We start from the raw sequence: 16,743 nt of genomic DNA on the forward strand, positions 1-16,743 counted from the left end.
TTGTTTCATACTAAACTATGTGGATTTGTTTTTGTTCAAGGCTCTTAAACTCACATCACATAGTTCCAGTTAATGTCCCTGTAGTGCAGCTGTGTCAAACTCCAGTCCTCCAGGGCTGCTGTCCTGCAACTTTTAGATGTGCTTTGTACCTGTGGCACATCTAAGAACTGCAGGACAGCGGCCCGGGAGGACTGGAGTTTGACACCTGTCCTGTAGCGCTTAGCAAACTGCATTTGTTTGGGTTTATGATGGTAGGACAGAAAAAGGCATTTTGATGGCATATTTCTCTAAGAAGTAGTTCTCTGAGGAAGATGTTGCCATATTTTAACCTATGAAAATCCACACCTATGTGTCATATTTGATGCATGTCTTTTATCTTTTCTATTTTGAGGAGGAGCAGGGTGAAATTGGCCTCTGTATCATGTTAGGAAGTTATGAATGACTAATTCAAAGTTTTTAGACACTTTACAGAAATGCTTGAGTTAGTTTATTTTAAATTAATCGTCGGAGTGTCAACAGTGTCAGATTTTTAAGCATGAGCATGAGTGTGAAGGTCACTGTTTTCCCTAATACTTGCATTGCCTGATTCTTTGTTGGTTTCTTCTAATTTTGAATGAAGTTATTAAGAATAAAATACATATTTTGGGGTCAAATGCATCACATATTTGATTATTCAATGCCTTAAAGTGATGTTGCCTAACCATCTGTAACAGTGATGTGATAAAGGTTTGTTACTGTTTCTCAGTGATGAAGACATGCAGAGTCTTGCCAGCCTCATGAGTGTCAAACCCACTGATATTGGCAACCTGGACGACTTCAATGAGAGTGATGAAGAGGAGGACCAGAGGTCTGTCACTGCCATGGGTAGGTAGAACGTTTTCCTGATTTCATTTCCTATCATCACTCCTCTGACACAACCTTCCCTGTTATTCCATCCTGTTTTTCTGACTCCTTCTCTGCTGGACTCTTTCCATTAATGGCTCCTGCAGTTGTTCCACACACACTAACTCGTCCAAACCGTCCTGCTCCTCTTCCTCCTGACACCCGAACATCCTCTGGAGTCACTTTGCCAGCTTCAGGTAGCTCCATCTTGCCTTTTCTGTCACTATTTTTCCTTGCCAGTGAAGAGGAGGTGTGGATGGAAACACTGTCTGTCTGTCTGCATCAGCTGCTAAAGCACTCAGATTGTCTCGCAGTATTTCACACAGTCCTGTCACTCGCTCTGCTGCTGAAACCCACATACTTCTCACTTAAACACTAAACACATCAGACTCCAGCCGTCACTGTTCTGAAGTACATCTGCTAGGATGAACAATTTAGCTGTGGGACATATAAAAACAGCTCTGTCAGCCTTTGCCAATGTGAAACCACAGTACTGAGATCTTGAAACCTTTTAGAGTTGCAGGAAAATGTCCTCTGTCGATTCCCGTTTCAGTATTCGCCAATAAAAAAAAATTTCAGTTGATCCTGAATTATTTGTGGAAAATCTGACAATTTTTAAAAGTATTGGGAAGCTTAAATATCTAGCCATGCTTCTACCTGGAACACTATTGGTTGACATTTACAAAGCAGTCAATCCATGAGCGCCTTTCATTTTCCTTGGCACTGATTGGCTGTAGTCCAAGGAAAGACCATCGACGTTAGATTTTGCGGTAGCTAAAATGTAAGATGTAATGCAATGCAAATAAAGGTATATTTTCTATTTCAACTATTAAAATGGACAGTTATATGCATTTTTAGAAACCCACCAAATACCAGAGGTTCATTTTAAAATACCATTGAGTGTTTCAAGAGATTTCCAATGTTATTTAACTCTCCCTTTTGCATTCAACACAGTTACGATTGGATCAGATTTATCAGGAAGCATCCTCAGATAACATTCTTATACTAGCTTTAGTTTCAACAGGGGTTCTTTATTTTGTTATGCTTTAAAATTTGTGATTCACATGACTGTATCGCCACTGACAGTCATGTGATCCTACCATTGTTTCAATGTTTCGGCAGTCGCGACCCTCTTTGTCTTTTTCATAGATTCTCTTTATTCCCATCCCATCTTTCATCTCTGTTTTTTCCGTCTATTAAACCAGCCGGTGAGCGTGATGTTGATCGCTCCACTTCCATTCTTCATTCTCGCCCTCCTCTGCCAAATGCTCCACGTCCCTCTCCCCGGCGTTCCCGACATCTATTCTCTGCTGCTCCTGTCCAATCAGACATCCAACCTGCACCTGGCCCCTCCCCTCAGCCTTCACCCAGGTCTAAGCGGATGAAAATGGCCAGCACTGCCTTTTCAGACACTGCTGTGTGTGACTCTGCTACTAGTCCTCCTGAAACGCAGGCCACAGAAAAGCCTCCCCCAGTTCAGAGTCCCTCCTCTGCCTCTCCGCTCCCTGAAAATTCAGCAACCTCCAAATCTTCCTGTAATACGTCTCCAACTTTTGCAGAAACCTCTTCACCTCTGACCTCAAATACACCCCCAGCTCTGACCTCAGAGCTTCTCAAGCTTCAAAATTCTTCATCACCATCACCTGAAACAGCAATAACATCCTCATCAATGTCTTCTCCAACCACATCTCTCATTGTATCCACTGCTGTGGTCCATAAGCCAATCTCAGCAGCCTGCCAGCTTCCTGCTCCCAAATTTACCTCCCTCCAAAAACCCCCTCTGCCCCATGAGAATCAATCAGTTCAGCCTCCTGTCACCTGGACCCTCTCTCGGCCCCCTTCTCTGCCCAGAATCTTCCAGTCAGGCCCAGGTAAAGCTAACAGGAGGCAGGCTGGCAAACACACTGCAAAAGTGCAAAACTCATGTTGATCTAGTTTCTAGTGCAAATATCTTAGAACACTTTAGTGCAAATATCTCAGTACACCTGAAATAAGACAAAACCTACTGACAAGTAACCTATCAGCAAGAAAGAGAAGCCTGTTTTGAGTCAATCTTTTCTTAATTTTGATGAAAAAGTTGTATTTATATTGGGAAATAATTTCACTTAAACAAGACATTTTTCCCATGTTATAAGTGAAATAATCTGTCTATGGAACTAGTACTTTTTCATTAATATTAAGAAATTATTTACTTAAACCAAACTCACATTTCTTTCCAAAAAGTTTCTTATAAGTTAATTTTGTCTTATTCCAAGTGTAATAAGATATTTGCACTAGAAAACAGACCAAAATTACTTGATAGTAATTTTGTGTTTTTGCAGTGCAGGCATGCCTCATTCTCTCAGCTGCATGTTTTTTATTAGTGTGGTGTTCTTGGGAAATGTATGCTTTTAACTACGGGGGTGGGTTTGTTTGTGGACTGGGCATGATGATTGATAAAATATTAAGTTTAATATTGAAATGTTTTATCGGTGAATGCATCTATTCGAACTCATTTTTTTCATAATCTTGTTTTCAGTCAAAATTCAAACCTCTGACTCATTTTTGTGACTTGTGGCTTTCATAATAACATAAGGATGCATTTGTACTTTCTTTTTTAAGGCTGGAATAATTGAAAAAGTAAAAGAAAACTAATATTTGATTACAAATGTATTTTAGATTCAAGTATATTCATACATCCTCTCACATTAAATGCCCTTTGAAAAGTTGCAGAGAAATTGAAAACTATGTAGCTGAGCCTCTAATATAAACTCTAGCTGGACATTTGACCACTCTTCTTTACAAAATAAATACTTAGTTGAAAACGGTTCCTTCTCTTGGAACTGCATCACTTTTAAACATACAGCAGTGGATAAATATTAAATTAGTTTGAAGGTGCAGTTGATCATGCAGCTTAATGTAAACCTAACTTCCATACCTTTACTTTCAGATTAAGTTTTTTTTTTTTGGCAATGTACATTCATCACTCATAATATTAGAAGGTAAATATGTATGTATCTTTAGCCTATTTCCAAATTTGTGCACCAGATTAATTTTTTTTTGTAATTAATTTGAGTTGCTTATTGTATGACCTTTTCATCCCAAACAAACAGCTCCGATGCATCCGGGCCTAAAATAATGGCTTTCATCCTCATGCATGCATGCATGCATGTAAACATGCACCAACACATCTGTACACTCCAACTCAAAACCAGTAACACAAAGTCCATCTTCTGAAGTCTTCTAAAGTCTAAACAAGACATTCAGTAGGAAACATTACATGAAAGTTGCAAATGAATAGAAAACAAATGGAAATTTAAACGAAGGCAGCGAGATGGAAAACTACAGACTTTAATTATTCACTAAGTCAAATAAACATTAAAGCGTAATAAGGCAAAAATAATTCAGAGAAAGCCAAACGGGAAGCAAATAAGGTCAAACAAATGTGCATGAATGACAGGAATAAAATATGAGATTCAGCAAACATAATCTGCACAGTGAAGTGGAAATAAGCAGAAGGAAAGTAGGCAGTTTATACAGGAGGAAGTACAAATTAATAAGAGTTCCTGTTGTTGCTGGAACCTGAGCAGAGTGACTGAGCTGCTTGAATCCTCTCTAAAGTGCAGTTTAAAATAAATAGGTGGATAACAGACATTCAAGAATGCACATGTCTATATATCCGCATATTGAAATAGAACATGAATCAGATTTGCTGCATTTACACTGAGATTAAATCTCAGTATGAAGGATTCTATTTTCTAACTAAGATTAATTCTGAAATGTATTAACACCAGTAGATTTTATTTATGGGTACATGTAAAAAAATTTTTAATCCTGTATCCTTTTCTTTTCACTTAAAATATGAGCTACTTTAGTCTGCTAAGGAAACCCAAATAAAATACATCGTTTGTGTCTAACATTTTGATTTTTTTTCACTGGAATGCTGAAGATCCCTTTAACTGATAAAAAAAAATGCAGCAAACACTGAACATTTTTGAACAGTAACTAAACTTTGAGAACCACCATAAGCAGAATTTTCTCTTAACCTGTCCAGACTAGTGGATCATATTTTAAATGAGAGGTTTTGGTTGCAGCTTTTGATTTGTGTTTTTCTAACCTTAGGTTACAAAATTAGCTGAGGAAAAAAATAAAGAAGAATGAAGAAGAGGTCTTCATCTTGACTGAACTTGCTAACATGCTGTGTAAAGTTTTATCTTTTTAGAGGATTTGAGTTTTATTAAGCCAAGTAACAGAAGGAAACTAAGGCTGCGTCTCTCCTACTTCTGAACACAATATCTTAGAGATCAGAGCTTTGCAAACATAATGAAAAAGCAGAACAAGTTTTCACTAAATCTGAAAAAAGCAAAGGTTTTATCTGTGGTTTCTAAACTGCATGTTTGTTTTCCGTCCATTTTCTTTTTTGCTTTTTGTCTTAAGTTTCTGATTAATTTTTTCTGACTGCTCCTCTTTCTGCTCTCCTTTAAGCTCCAACACTGTACCAGCAGCGCCCCCAAGAGGTTCAGAACGTAGATGATTCTGCTTCAAGTTCTGGTGTGTCCTTTCTCTGTATTCGATGTATTGCTTATCCGGTTCACCCCTATAAAATTTCATTTTTACTCTTGCCTCTTTTGCCTTCTTCCCCTCTGCACATCAGGCCGTTCCCACGTTTTCAAACCCCAGGTTGTGAAATCCTTTGCACGCCCCACCTCTCCCTCTCCTTTATCCACCGATTCTTCTCCACTTTCATCATCATCATCATCATCATCATCATCATCATCTCTGCCTAAATGTCCGCCCTCTGGCTCAGAGTCAGGTAACCGTTGTGTTTGGTCTACCTCACTTCCAACATGTTTTCTACCTCCTTCTGCATCATCCTCTGTTAGTTCTTCTGCATATGAGTTTTCTTTCTGTTTCCTCCTATGTTTTCTATCTTTACTCTTTGTTTCTGTCAGTTACTCAGGGGCTTTGGCCTACATCAGACCCCGCTCCACCCATTGGAAACATTTCCCCCGTCCCTCTGCTGACTAGTCCAGATCTCGATGCTCTCTGTGACCCAGAGACACCAGCTCTTTCTGCCACACTTTTTTCCTCCCCGACTTTTTTCTCCTCCTCTCTCACTTTTACTCATTCTTCACCTCCTTCTGCTCAAATCAGCTCTAGTCAGACAGGTACACCAGCTTTTTAATAAACCTGTCTCATGTATTTATTTATTTGTATCGGCTTTGCATAATTTTAAATCCATCAAGTCTTATTTGTCTAACTCTAATGATTTTTTCCTTGAATTCTGTCTTTATAGGCTCATCACTCTCTGTCCCTCTGGTAGCTAAAGAGACAACTGTAAGCCCAATGAGCCAAGACAAAACGTCTCCTACCAGTAACCAGACAGACACAAACAGAAGAACATTGGAAGAGCCAAAGCTGATTATCGGAGAGAGCAAAGCTGGAAAGACCAGGTGAGTTCAGAGCTTAATTTAGAGTCTTGCTTTGGTTCTTTTAGACTGTCGGGTCAGAGGAAATTAATCTGTCAACAGTGAACAGATCTTCAAACGAAAGTGGATAGAAATTGAACATGATGCTGTATTCAGGCTAAAAGAAGATACAACTAGCCTGGGGGAAGTATTAAAAATCTTCATATTTTCTCATGTTACAACCTCAAAGTTATTTAAAGTCATGCATAATTGTGAAGTGCAAGGAATGATTTATGGTTTTTAAAACTTTGACAAGCAACAAAAGCCTCAAAGCTTTTGGGATATCTCGACTTTTTTATACACCTTACTCCAAAAGTTTCTTATTAGCAAAAGACAAAAGTTAGGATAGACTGGAAGCAGAACATCCACTGATTCTCACAGATTCCAGGTATTTCTTATTTCCCATGCATTTTGGAAAAGAAGATAAATGGAATATTTTTTTCAGCAATTGATCTATAGTGCTACTTCCAGATTTTGTGAGGTGCATAAATAATAGTTGCCCTGTCAACAGATTATTACACTTGCATTGTGAATCTTTACGGCTTGCCATAGACTTTGGAGAGGTCTTTGGCTTATTGGACAACTTCAGCTTTTAAACTTCTTCAATTCAAATGCAGGTTATATTTTTTTATTTATTCATTTTTTGGTAAAAACTTTTAAATATCCTGCACTGTTTTTCCTTTACTCCCCAATTATGTACTGCATTTTGTTGGTCTGCTACCAGAAATCCTAACACAATACAAGCCTGTTTGTGGTTGTAATGTGACAAAATAAAATAAAGTTTAGAAATACATTAGCATGGTACTCTGTCTGGAAAACATGAGAAGGGCTGTTGTCTTTGGAAAGTTTTTGAACATATTTTAACTTCCATTATTATTAATTGCTTCAACAAAGTATTGACCTAGACAATAAATATATTGATTTATCCTTCATATCCAGTGGTCCAATCATACATGCCTTTTGGTAAATTATTACAAAAAGGCAATAATTTACCCAACATATCTGTGGTGGAGTAACGTGATCCATTTAGACCATTTTTTAAATCCTCTTTAATGGTTTTTAATGTGTTTTCTGTAATGCTACATAATTGTTTAACAACTTCCTGAATCTCTGGAAAAATATTTAATTTTTTATGGGCTCATGTTAATAAAACTATGAATGTTTTGTGACTCTAGAACCATTTTTGGAACATATTTTCCTTAAGCAATTGTGGGGACTGTCAGTATTTAAATGATGATCAATTGACTTGATTAATCATTGATTTGGAAACAGACTGCATTTATGAAACTTAAAACTAAGACAATACTTTCAGAGTGGACAGGTAATCTTTAAGATTCAGTTATTTTCAGGTACATGCATTTTATTTCTGTAATCTTTTGGAACTGAAATGAAAGTTATCATAGAGCATTACACTCAAATTAAACTCCCTGCATGTAAAGTGACTTTTTTGTTGCATGCCAACTACTAATCTACTAACAGTGATAAAACATCATGATGGACAAATCCGATCGGATTCCCATCATGACTGTGATGCCCTGCTTGGTTTGTTTTGCTCAGATCACCTTTGGCTCAATGTGCTGCTGGAGTTATTTTCACTGCTCTTAACTGTAATGTGTGACTTTAATGTTATACAGCAGTTAATATTTCTTTTTAAATAAAAGGTACAAAAATAAAAGACATGCACCAAATAAATGAATAAATAAATGTTGAAACTCAATAAACCCTTCCCTTTATCACATTCATATTCTTATAAAATATTCTTAACATAAGACTGCAAAATGAATAGATTTAATGCATTTATGAAACTTAAAACCAAGTTTTAAGTTTCATAAACTTAAAACTTTAGTTTTATAAACCCTTAGTTTTTATGAAATCCTTAGGGTTTCCTGAAACCCTAAGGATTTCATAAAACCTTCGGGTTAAAAGCCCCCATTACCCTTTGGTGGCGCCATTGTTTTCACAAAGATTTTAATAGCAGAAGAAAGTGAAAAACATGTTTGTTTGATTAATTTTTTGTTTTGTGTATTGACTAAAGACGGTGTGACAAACATGGGACAGGTTAGGACAGGATTTTTCTTGACAAGTTTTATCATCACTCATAAAAATCCAAACAGCCCCAAGCTAACCAACCTGAGTGATTCCTCTTTCTGATACAAATCAAGGCTTCTGAGAAAAGTCTGCCTGCAGTTTCTCAATACCTCAGTTTGCTTTGTGTGCTTGTGGGTTTGGAGCTTCCGGGTCGCTAACAGCTGCACTTCACTTCCTGTTGTAACAATCCCCTTTTTCTCCCTGTATTCAAGATAACCAACAGCTCTGCAGCATGTCCTCATGCTCAAAGTTTTGGAGTCTCATCTAATCATCTGTTGAGTCTGATTGCTTATATCTCTGTCCTCAGTCCTGCTCAGCCCTGCTCAGAGCTGATCATAGCCCCGCCACCTCCCTGGCCCTTTTCCTGCACTGAGCGCTCCACCTCTGAGCAGTCCTCCACCTCTGTCGTTGCTGCATTTATCACACCTAAGCAGTCAGATGTTGAGGAAAAAGCTGAATCGAGAAATCAAATCAGTGAGAGTGTTGTAAGTGATAAACTGTCCAGAAAAACACCTGAACGTGACAATGAGAACAAATCAGTTAACCAGAAACAGAAATCAGGGGGATTGTTTCTGGAAGAGGACAACTCTAGGCGTGACACAATCAAAAGGTGTCCTGCAGGGTGAGTTTTTTTAATTTTAATGACAAGATCAATGTCACAAAAAAAAAACACAGAGTGCTTTGCAAAAGCCATCACCACTTTTTAATTTGATCGCATAATAAAAACAAACTTTACTGTGTTTTACTGGGGTTGCACGTGGAAAACGAGCAAAAAAAGGTGAATGATGAAGAAGTGGAATGAAAAGGATACATGATTTTCATATTTTTTTACAAAACAAAAATCATCTAATAAAAACTATTCGATGATTAATTCATGAACTATTTTCCTGCCAGTGTTTTGTGTTTCTCTTTCACATAAAATCCCTTTGAAATACACTAAAGTTTGTGTTTGTAGCTTTGCAAAATGTGAAAAAGTCCCAGAGTGTGAATACTTTTGCAATGCACCTCAACACAGGACTTCAGAATGTGAGGTGATGCTGACAAAGAAAACCCAAAAGTTAAGCCTTTTTATTTATCTGTTCTGCAGTCTTGAAAGTAAAACAAATGAAAAGCCATCACTGACAGAACAGTTTGAGGGAGCAGCCAAGAAGGAGAAACAGTCAGAAATCCAAAAGAAAGAGGAGGAGAGGAGAAGGAAGGAGGAGGAAGAAGAAAAAGAGATGCACTGGAAGCAGAAAGAGGAGGAGATGCGAAAACATGAAGAAGAGCGGAAAAGGCTGCTGGAAGAGGAGAAGAGGAAGCTCCTGCAGGAGGAAGAGGATGCAAAGAGGGAGAGAGAGAAAAGGAAACTTGAAGAGGAAAGACTGCTGAAGGACAAGAGAGACAAACAGGAAAAAATGAAGGAGGAAGAGGAACAGAAGAAAAGAGAACAGGAGAGGAAGCTTCTGGAGTCAGAAGCTGAAAAACAAAATCTGAAGAGGGAGGAAGAGAAACGGCAAGAGAGAGAGAGATTTATGAAGAAGATGAAAGAGGAGGAGAAAATCAGACTCTTGGAAGAGGAAAAGACAAGGAAGATGGAGGAAAGACATTTGAAAGAGGCAAAAGAGAAGAAACAACAGAAAATAAGAGAGGATGAAGAGAGGCAGAAACAAAAAGCAGAGAAAAGGAGATATGAGGAGGAGGAAAGAAAGCAGAAAGAGGAGAAGAGACTGAAAGAGGCAGAGGAGAAGAAAAAGAAGGATGAAGAAAAAAAGAGGTTGGATGATGAGAGCAAGAGAAGAGAGGAAGAGGACAAAAGAATCAAAGAAATGGAAGAGAGAAAAAACAAAGAAGAAGAGAGAAGAGTCAAAGAAGCAGAGGAGAAAAGAAAAAAAGAACAGGAAGAAAAAGAGAGACTTTTCAGAGAAGAGAGAGAGAGGAGAGAGAGACATAAGAAGGAGGAAGAGGTGAAAAGGAGTGAAGAAGAAGAGAGGAAGAAAGAGAGGCTTCTGATAGAGCAGAGAGAGAAGGAAAAGATGCAGAATGAGGCAGAAGAGAGAAAGAAGAGAGAAGAAGAGAACCAGAGGAAGCTGCAAGAGGAGCAAAGGAGGCTGGAAGCAGAAAAGAAAATGAAAGAGGAGAACGAAGAAAAGGAAAAGAAAAAGAACGAAGAGCATAAGAAGAAGCTTTTGCAGCAGAAGGAGGAGATAGAGATGAGAAAGAAAAAAGAGGAGGAGAAGAGGAGAAGCCCTCCACTCAGCATTCTGGAGGAAAACAAGTCAGATGAGGACAAGGAGAAGATGAAAACCACCTCTCCACTTGGTTTCAATAAATCCCAAACGGATGTCAAAGGTGAAACACAAACTCAACGGTTCCCTCCACTGGTGAAAGACGGCATTACAGCCAAACAGCTGCCTGAACAAATATCCCTTCAGTCAGAAGAAAGAAAGAAACTGAGTGAACCGAACTCTGCTTTTGAAAAGCGGTAAGTTTCAATAACGATGTGGAGCTGTGACCAACTGGTGTTTCCTGCTTTGTGTGGTCTGTTTCTGTGCTTGCAATAAAATCTAACGATTTTATTTGTAAAATTAATTATCTTCATAATTTAAAACTCTCTCTTATTTTGTCACTGAGCTGACTTATTCCTTTTTCATGACATTTCTTACATGTGGTGTTGTGCTAACTCTTTGTTGATTAATTCTGTGGGATGGGTTTGGAAAGACTGATTCCTTTTATTAACTAAAAATAAGAATGAAGTTTTCTTTCTCTCTTTCTCTTCCAATCACCTGAACCCTAAATACAACATAAAGATGAGATTTTCAGAACAAAAGAAACTCATCACCAGTAAAATTTTTAATAGTAGTAAAACAAGGTTAAATATTTAACCTATTCTACTTTGCCCTGGTTTTCTATAACATCTCACAGCCTCTGTGTCACATTGTATTTATACCACAGTGGAAAAGAAAAGTTCTTAGAATTGACAATAAAGGGGAAAAAAGTATATTATAAATAAAAAAATAAAAAAACAGCTTGACTTTGTTAATGGGATAAACATTTGGTAACCAAGTATGACATTTTTCCCCAATGAAAGAATGTTGTGTTCATTTTAATTTCTTCAGCTCCTCCTTACAACTATATTCAGTCATCATACCTTCTATTACCAGGCATCAACTTCTGTTTTCAAATGTCTGACATATCTGTGTGTTTGCTGCAATCTTTGTCATTTTCTGCCTGTTTCTCTTTTGTTCACTATTTTCTTATTTTCCTTGCTTACTCCAGTCTGAAGCAACCCTCTGTAGTGGAATGCTCCCTGTCAAACCCTGATACCTCAGAAAAGAAAGAAGCCGCCTCGCTTCATTCACCATGTGATATTCAATCAGGCCCCCCAGAGGATCTGAATAAAATAATGACATTAGAGGTCTTGACGCTGGCACTGCCTCCACAGAGGCTGTCTGACGCAGAGACTCCTCTATGGAAAGTGTTAGAAGGGGGCAGTTGCAAAGATACAACTGTACAAATCTCTTCTGAGGAGGGTGCAAAACCTTTGTCCAGAGGGTAAGAACTGACAAGGGAATATCTTTGTGCTCGCTTCTCTGCTTTATCCTCCCAGCCAATCTTTTGTTTGTTAAGTGTGTGAAACTTTGGTTTATAAATACCGTAGTTTAAATAAAATATGAATCAGTATTCACCTAGCTCTCTCTGTGTTGCAGTTCACCCTCTGGAGAATCTACCAAGTTGGAAACTTTGATGACACAGCAGAACCAAACAACAGCAGCAGAAGATCCAGAGACACATTTAGAATCACCAAAACCAGTTCCAGAGGAGACTAAAGAGCCTGAGAGTCCTTTTGAGCAACCAGTAGCCCCTTCCGAACCTTCCCCAAAACCAGTCAGAGAAAGGACAGATTTGTTGCTTCCAGAATCAGAACGAGAGCTGCAGCAGGAGAATGACATCCAGCCACCAGACAAATCACAACTGGAAGGAGAAGTAGATGAGAAACCGCCTAAAGTTGCTGATCAGGAGAGCCTTGTGATCAACGAAGAGCCGTTTTGCCATGAAGAGAACAAACTGTGGGCAGCTATGGAGGAGACCACAGCCGAGACAGAAGCACGAAGAGGCGCGGGAAGTACTGAAAGTCCTGCAGTGAAGGAGGAGGAAGAGGTTGTAGTAGGGGGGTGAGTCAGTGATGGTTGCTTGCATTCAGATGCGAACCTGCACTTACTAACATCATTCCACTGTGCTGCCGCCTAACAACACCAAGTAACTGAAGCTCTTCTTTCCATACTACCTGTAGGCATTCATAAGTGAAGAAATTTTATCTGCAAAGTAAAATAAGTGTGTATGTTTGTTTTTATGTGTGTGTTAGCACCCAGAAAGGTGCAGAAGATGATGTGTGTATTGCAGAAGAGCAGAAGGAGACATCTGCTGGCTTCATGTCAGCGATGTTTGGGGTGTTGCACCGAGGGTGAGTCTGCCTGCTGCTGCGGTCAGATTACCTGATGAGGTGTGCCACTGAATGCTGGTTTTTGCAGACTGAAATAACAATAGTGACTGAATGTTTTTGAAGCGTCTTTGAATAGATTTCTCTTTAAACGTGATCAGTTATGAAAAAAGGTAACCAAACCAAATTTTAAGAGCATCAAACTTGGTTCAAATTTAAGTCTGCAAATTGACTTACATTTGCAGACTTAAAATAAAGTAGCAAAGCTTTACTTTATTTTCAGTATTAGTGATGTGCGAGAAAGAGAGAGAGCAAGACTCGAAGCAGACAGCAGGAAGCCTCAATAGATTACTGAGAAGATTCTGTTTACTCTTTTTGAGTTTTCAACCTTTACCTGTCTTCAAACATGCCAGATTTGGAAATGTTTGACATCTTTTGGAAATCTCAGACACCATAGCCTCTTTGTAACAGGGAATGCTGTATTTTATGCTAACAGCACTACTGGGGAAAAAAGGAGTAGAAAAAAATGTTCAAAGGAAACTGGAAATGAAAATAACATTTTAAATGGTTTTATTTTACGTTAGTTCAAGTGAGATCTATTCTTACTGCTATATCATCTGCAACAGGATTATTGTCTACTTTAGTAAACCATCTTGAATTTTTTACAAACTTTTTATAAAAAGTACAACCTGAAAGTACCACCACACTGACAGACATAAAAGTAGTAAACATTTAGGTTTGGGAACATCTGAACTTTTAAAATGGAAAAAAGTCAAGTGAGGCATGATTTAATTTCCATTTAATATTTGACTTCAGACGGGAACCAATTGAAATTGTGTGTTAATCCAAAGTTTGAGCTGAAGCAAAACTCAAATTACTACAACTACTTCTCGTTTTGGCTGTCACATAACTGATGCCAAAATTTTAGAGTCACAAAAGGTAGTCCACTCACCAGCAGTGATCTTTTCCCCACAGTTCGAGAGAATACAAATGCTTTTTTAAGGTTGTCATGAATTTCCCCATTGCATAGACAAACAGCAAAGACAAAAGGAGGAAGCAGTCTAGTTGTGCCTAATTAATATTGACATTTCTACGAAAAGTCATCTAATTCTAAACTGAAATTAACTACAGATTAATTACTCTCGGTTGTGATGTTCTGTAAACATCTGATCATATTTATGCAGAAATATGCCATATGCTTTCCTAAACCTACAAGAGATAATCTCAGTGCATCGCTTCATTGGTGCTAGTGATGGATTTACATTGGTTTTGTTATTAAATTCACTTATTCTGCTCAGAAAATGCAGCTTAAATGACAACTAGTTGCAAAGAACTTGCATATTTAGTTATTTTCCTCTTGAATTGGAGCTTTGAACAGCATTTGGAAAGTATTTAGATTTTTTCTGGCTGTACCAAAAGAGCAGCTCTCTCTATTAAAAATAAACCCATGTTTCCTTTGGGTTCCTTAAGCAGCATTTTTTGGAAGTACACCAAAACTAAGTCTGCTAAGGAAACTAATCAAGCATGATGTTTGGCTGGTTCTCTGTTGTCGAGTTCAGCTGCGGTCATGTTGCTGGGTCATTTCAGGGTGAGCTGTGCCTCATAGTTTTCCTGTCTTGTCATATTTTGATTCTTAGCTATGAGACAATGGCCTCCATGCTGCACACATCTGCATCAAATGGTGCCAGTCAGGAGCCTTCAGCAGATAAACCACAGACACCTACAAACAGAGAAGAACACTCATCTTTTCAGAAAGAAGATACAGCAGTCTGGTGCACCGCAGAGCCAGATAATGAGCCACCAAGCTCTGCTGGTGTGGACATTTTACCTCCTGCGGCTTTCTCTGACTCAGCAGAAAGGCAGATGATGGTTAAAGACGAGGTCCCCAAGGCTGAATCAGCTCAGGGAGCAGTAAACACGACGCACGGACTGGGCCTGGTGGCAAGTCTGCGACTGGCAGCCAGCGAACAAGAGAAACAGAGAGAACTGGAGACGGCGAGACGAGAAAGAGAGGAAATGGAAAACCGTAGAAACGCTGAAAGGGAGAAAGAAGCGGAGGAAGAAGCTGAAAGACAAGAAAAAGAAAGACTTGAGAGAGAAGAGGCAGACAGGATTGAAAAGGAAAGATTAAAGAGACTTGAAGAAGAGAAGAAGGAAAAGGAGAGACTGAAAAGATTAGAGATGGAGGAAAAAGAAAGGCTAAAGAGAGAAGAGGCAGAGAAGACAGAAATTGAAAGATTAAGGAGAGAAGAAGTAGAGAAGAAAGAAATGGAAAGACTAGAGAAAGAAAGGGCAGATAAAAAAGAAAGGGAAAGACAAAGGAGAAAAGAGGCAGAGAGAAAAGAAAGGGAAAGAAAAAGAAGAGAAGAGATGGAGAAGACAGAAAAGGAAAAACTGCAAAGAGAAGAGCAAGATAAAGAAAGAGAAAGACAAAAGAGAGAAAGGGTGGAGAAAAAGGAGAGGGAGAGACTAAGGACAGAAGAGGAAGAGAGGAAAGAAATTGAAAGAATAAGGAGAGAAGAGATGGAGAAGATACAAAATCAAATACTGGAGAGAGAAAAGTTAGAAAGGGAAAAGGTAAGGGAAGAGGCAGAGAAGAAAAACAGAAAAAAGTTGGAAAATGAAAGAATTAGAATTGAAAAAGGGAAGGAAGACAAGAAGACCATTTGTTTTGGGCAACAGAGGAAACTTGCTGGTGAGACAAATGAGAAAATACATAAGGAAGAAAATACAGAGATGGAAAAACTCATGAAGGGATGGGAGAATAGAGAGGTGAAAACTCCTGCTGGTATTTTAGTTGTTCAGAACCAAGAAAAAGGAAACAAAACTCCTTCAAACATTTGGCCGCCTCTGAAGGAGGCAGAGCTGGATGATATCGCCTATGACGAGAGACTACAAGGAAGCAGTGAGAAGCACAAATCTGACCCCAAACCAGCCAGCAAAGTCATCCCTGTTTCTACATGTAGGATGATTGATAATAAAGCCAAAGACTCTGTGAGCACTGATGTAAAGGCACAGCACAGTTCCACTCTGAGAGCAGTCAAGCAAGGTCCATCCAAACCTAAACACAATGCCATCCCAGTGTGGCTGCGAGAAGAGGAGGAAGAGGAAGTAGAGTATGAAAGGGGACAGGAAGATCTGGGCTCCATCTGGCTGGCTGAGCTGTATATGGAAGGAGAAGCAGGGTGAGTGAGGGGTGAGGGAGGGAGACATGCTAACAGAAATGGGTGAGTTACTTGGCTGTTGTTGCCTGCTGTTGTTCAGAGAGAAGTCTGTTTGAAGCATTTGTGGATGTTTCCTCGTAACACAGTCCATCTCCTAGAGCATTTACTAACTTATGTTCTTTGGATACTGTGGATTTGGGTGTTCACTGTTAGTTTTCTTATGACAGAATGGTGTCTACATGCATTCTAAACATGTAATCTTGACAAATAATTTATTATCGTCTCATAAACATCCATTATAAAACAAAATTTGTGCTTCTCTTGTACAGAGGATGTCGTAGGGTTTGGAAGAGACCAGCACACAGACTTCATAGTTAGCAATCCCTGGTCATTAGGCTACATGCTAATGGGTCGTAGTCTGCATCACAACCCAGTGTGGTGGGATGTTTATCCACCACAGCATCATGTAGAATATATGAATTGCACAGCATTACCACTACATTGTTGTCCAGAAGCTAGGATGCTAGATTCCATCATCAAAACAGGCTAATAAAACAGGCTAATATAATATTAATTACAAACATACATTTTTGTTATTGATGGTGGGTTTTAATGTTGTGAGGTGCATTTATTGTGTGAGCCTTGCATGGCTAAATAGGTGGATTAGCATGGCTTTAGTCACTGATGCTGCAGATTAGCAAAACGCTGGCATTTTTATAAGGATGTCTTTGGTCCACTGATG

General features: G+C 38.8%; 1 protein-coding gene across 9 annotated transcripts in view; it reads left to right on the forward strand.

Moving 5' to 3' along the window:
* ehbp1l1b (EH domain binding protein 1-like 1b) overlaps positions 1–16,743 on the forward strand; it is a 30,390-nt gene that overhangs the window by 7,493 nt on the left and 6,154 nt on the right. For 2 of the 9 annotated variants that reach the window (XM_044140185.1, XM_044140186.1), the window contains exons 6-13: positions 746–864; positions 990–1,079; positions 2,088–2,753; positions 5,347–5,412; positions 5,516–5,674; positions 5,814–6,029; positions 6,158–6,314; positions 12,107–12,571. In XM_044140185.1, the coding sequence (XP_043996120.1) occupies positions 746–864; positions 990–1,079; positions 2,088–2,753; positions 5,347–5,412; positions 5,516–5,674; positions 5,814–6,029; positions 6,158–6,314; positions 12,107–12,571 (1,938 nt within the window). The remainder of the gene's footprint in view (positions 1–745; positions 865–989; positions 1,080–2,087; positions 2,754–5,346; positions 5,413–5,515; positions 5,675–5,813; positions 6,030–6,157; positions 6,315–12,106; positions 12,572–16,743) is intronic. The other 7 variants (XM_044140189.1, XM_044140187.1, XM_044140188.1 and 4 more) reach the window with 7 other exon arrangements.

Source organism: Gambusia affinis, linkage group LG15 (genome assembly GCF_019740435.1).
Source record: "Gambusia affinis linkage group LG15, SWU_Gaff_1.0, whole genome shotgun sequence".
Classification (NCBI taxonomy): domain Eukaryota; kingdom Metazoa; phylum Chordata; class Actinopteri; order Cyprinodontiformes; family Poeciliidae; genus Gambusia; species Gambusia affinis.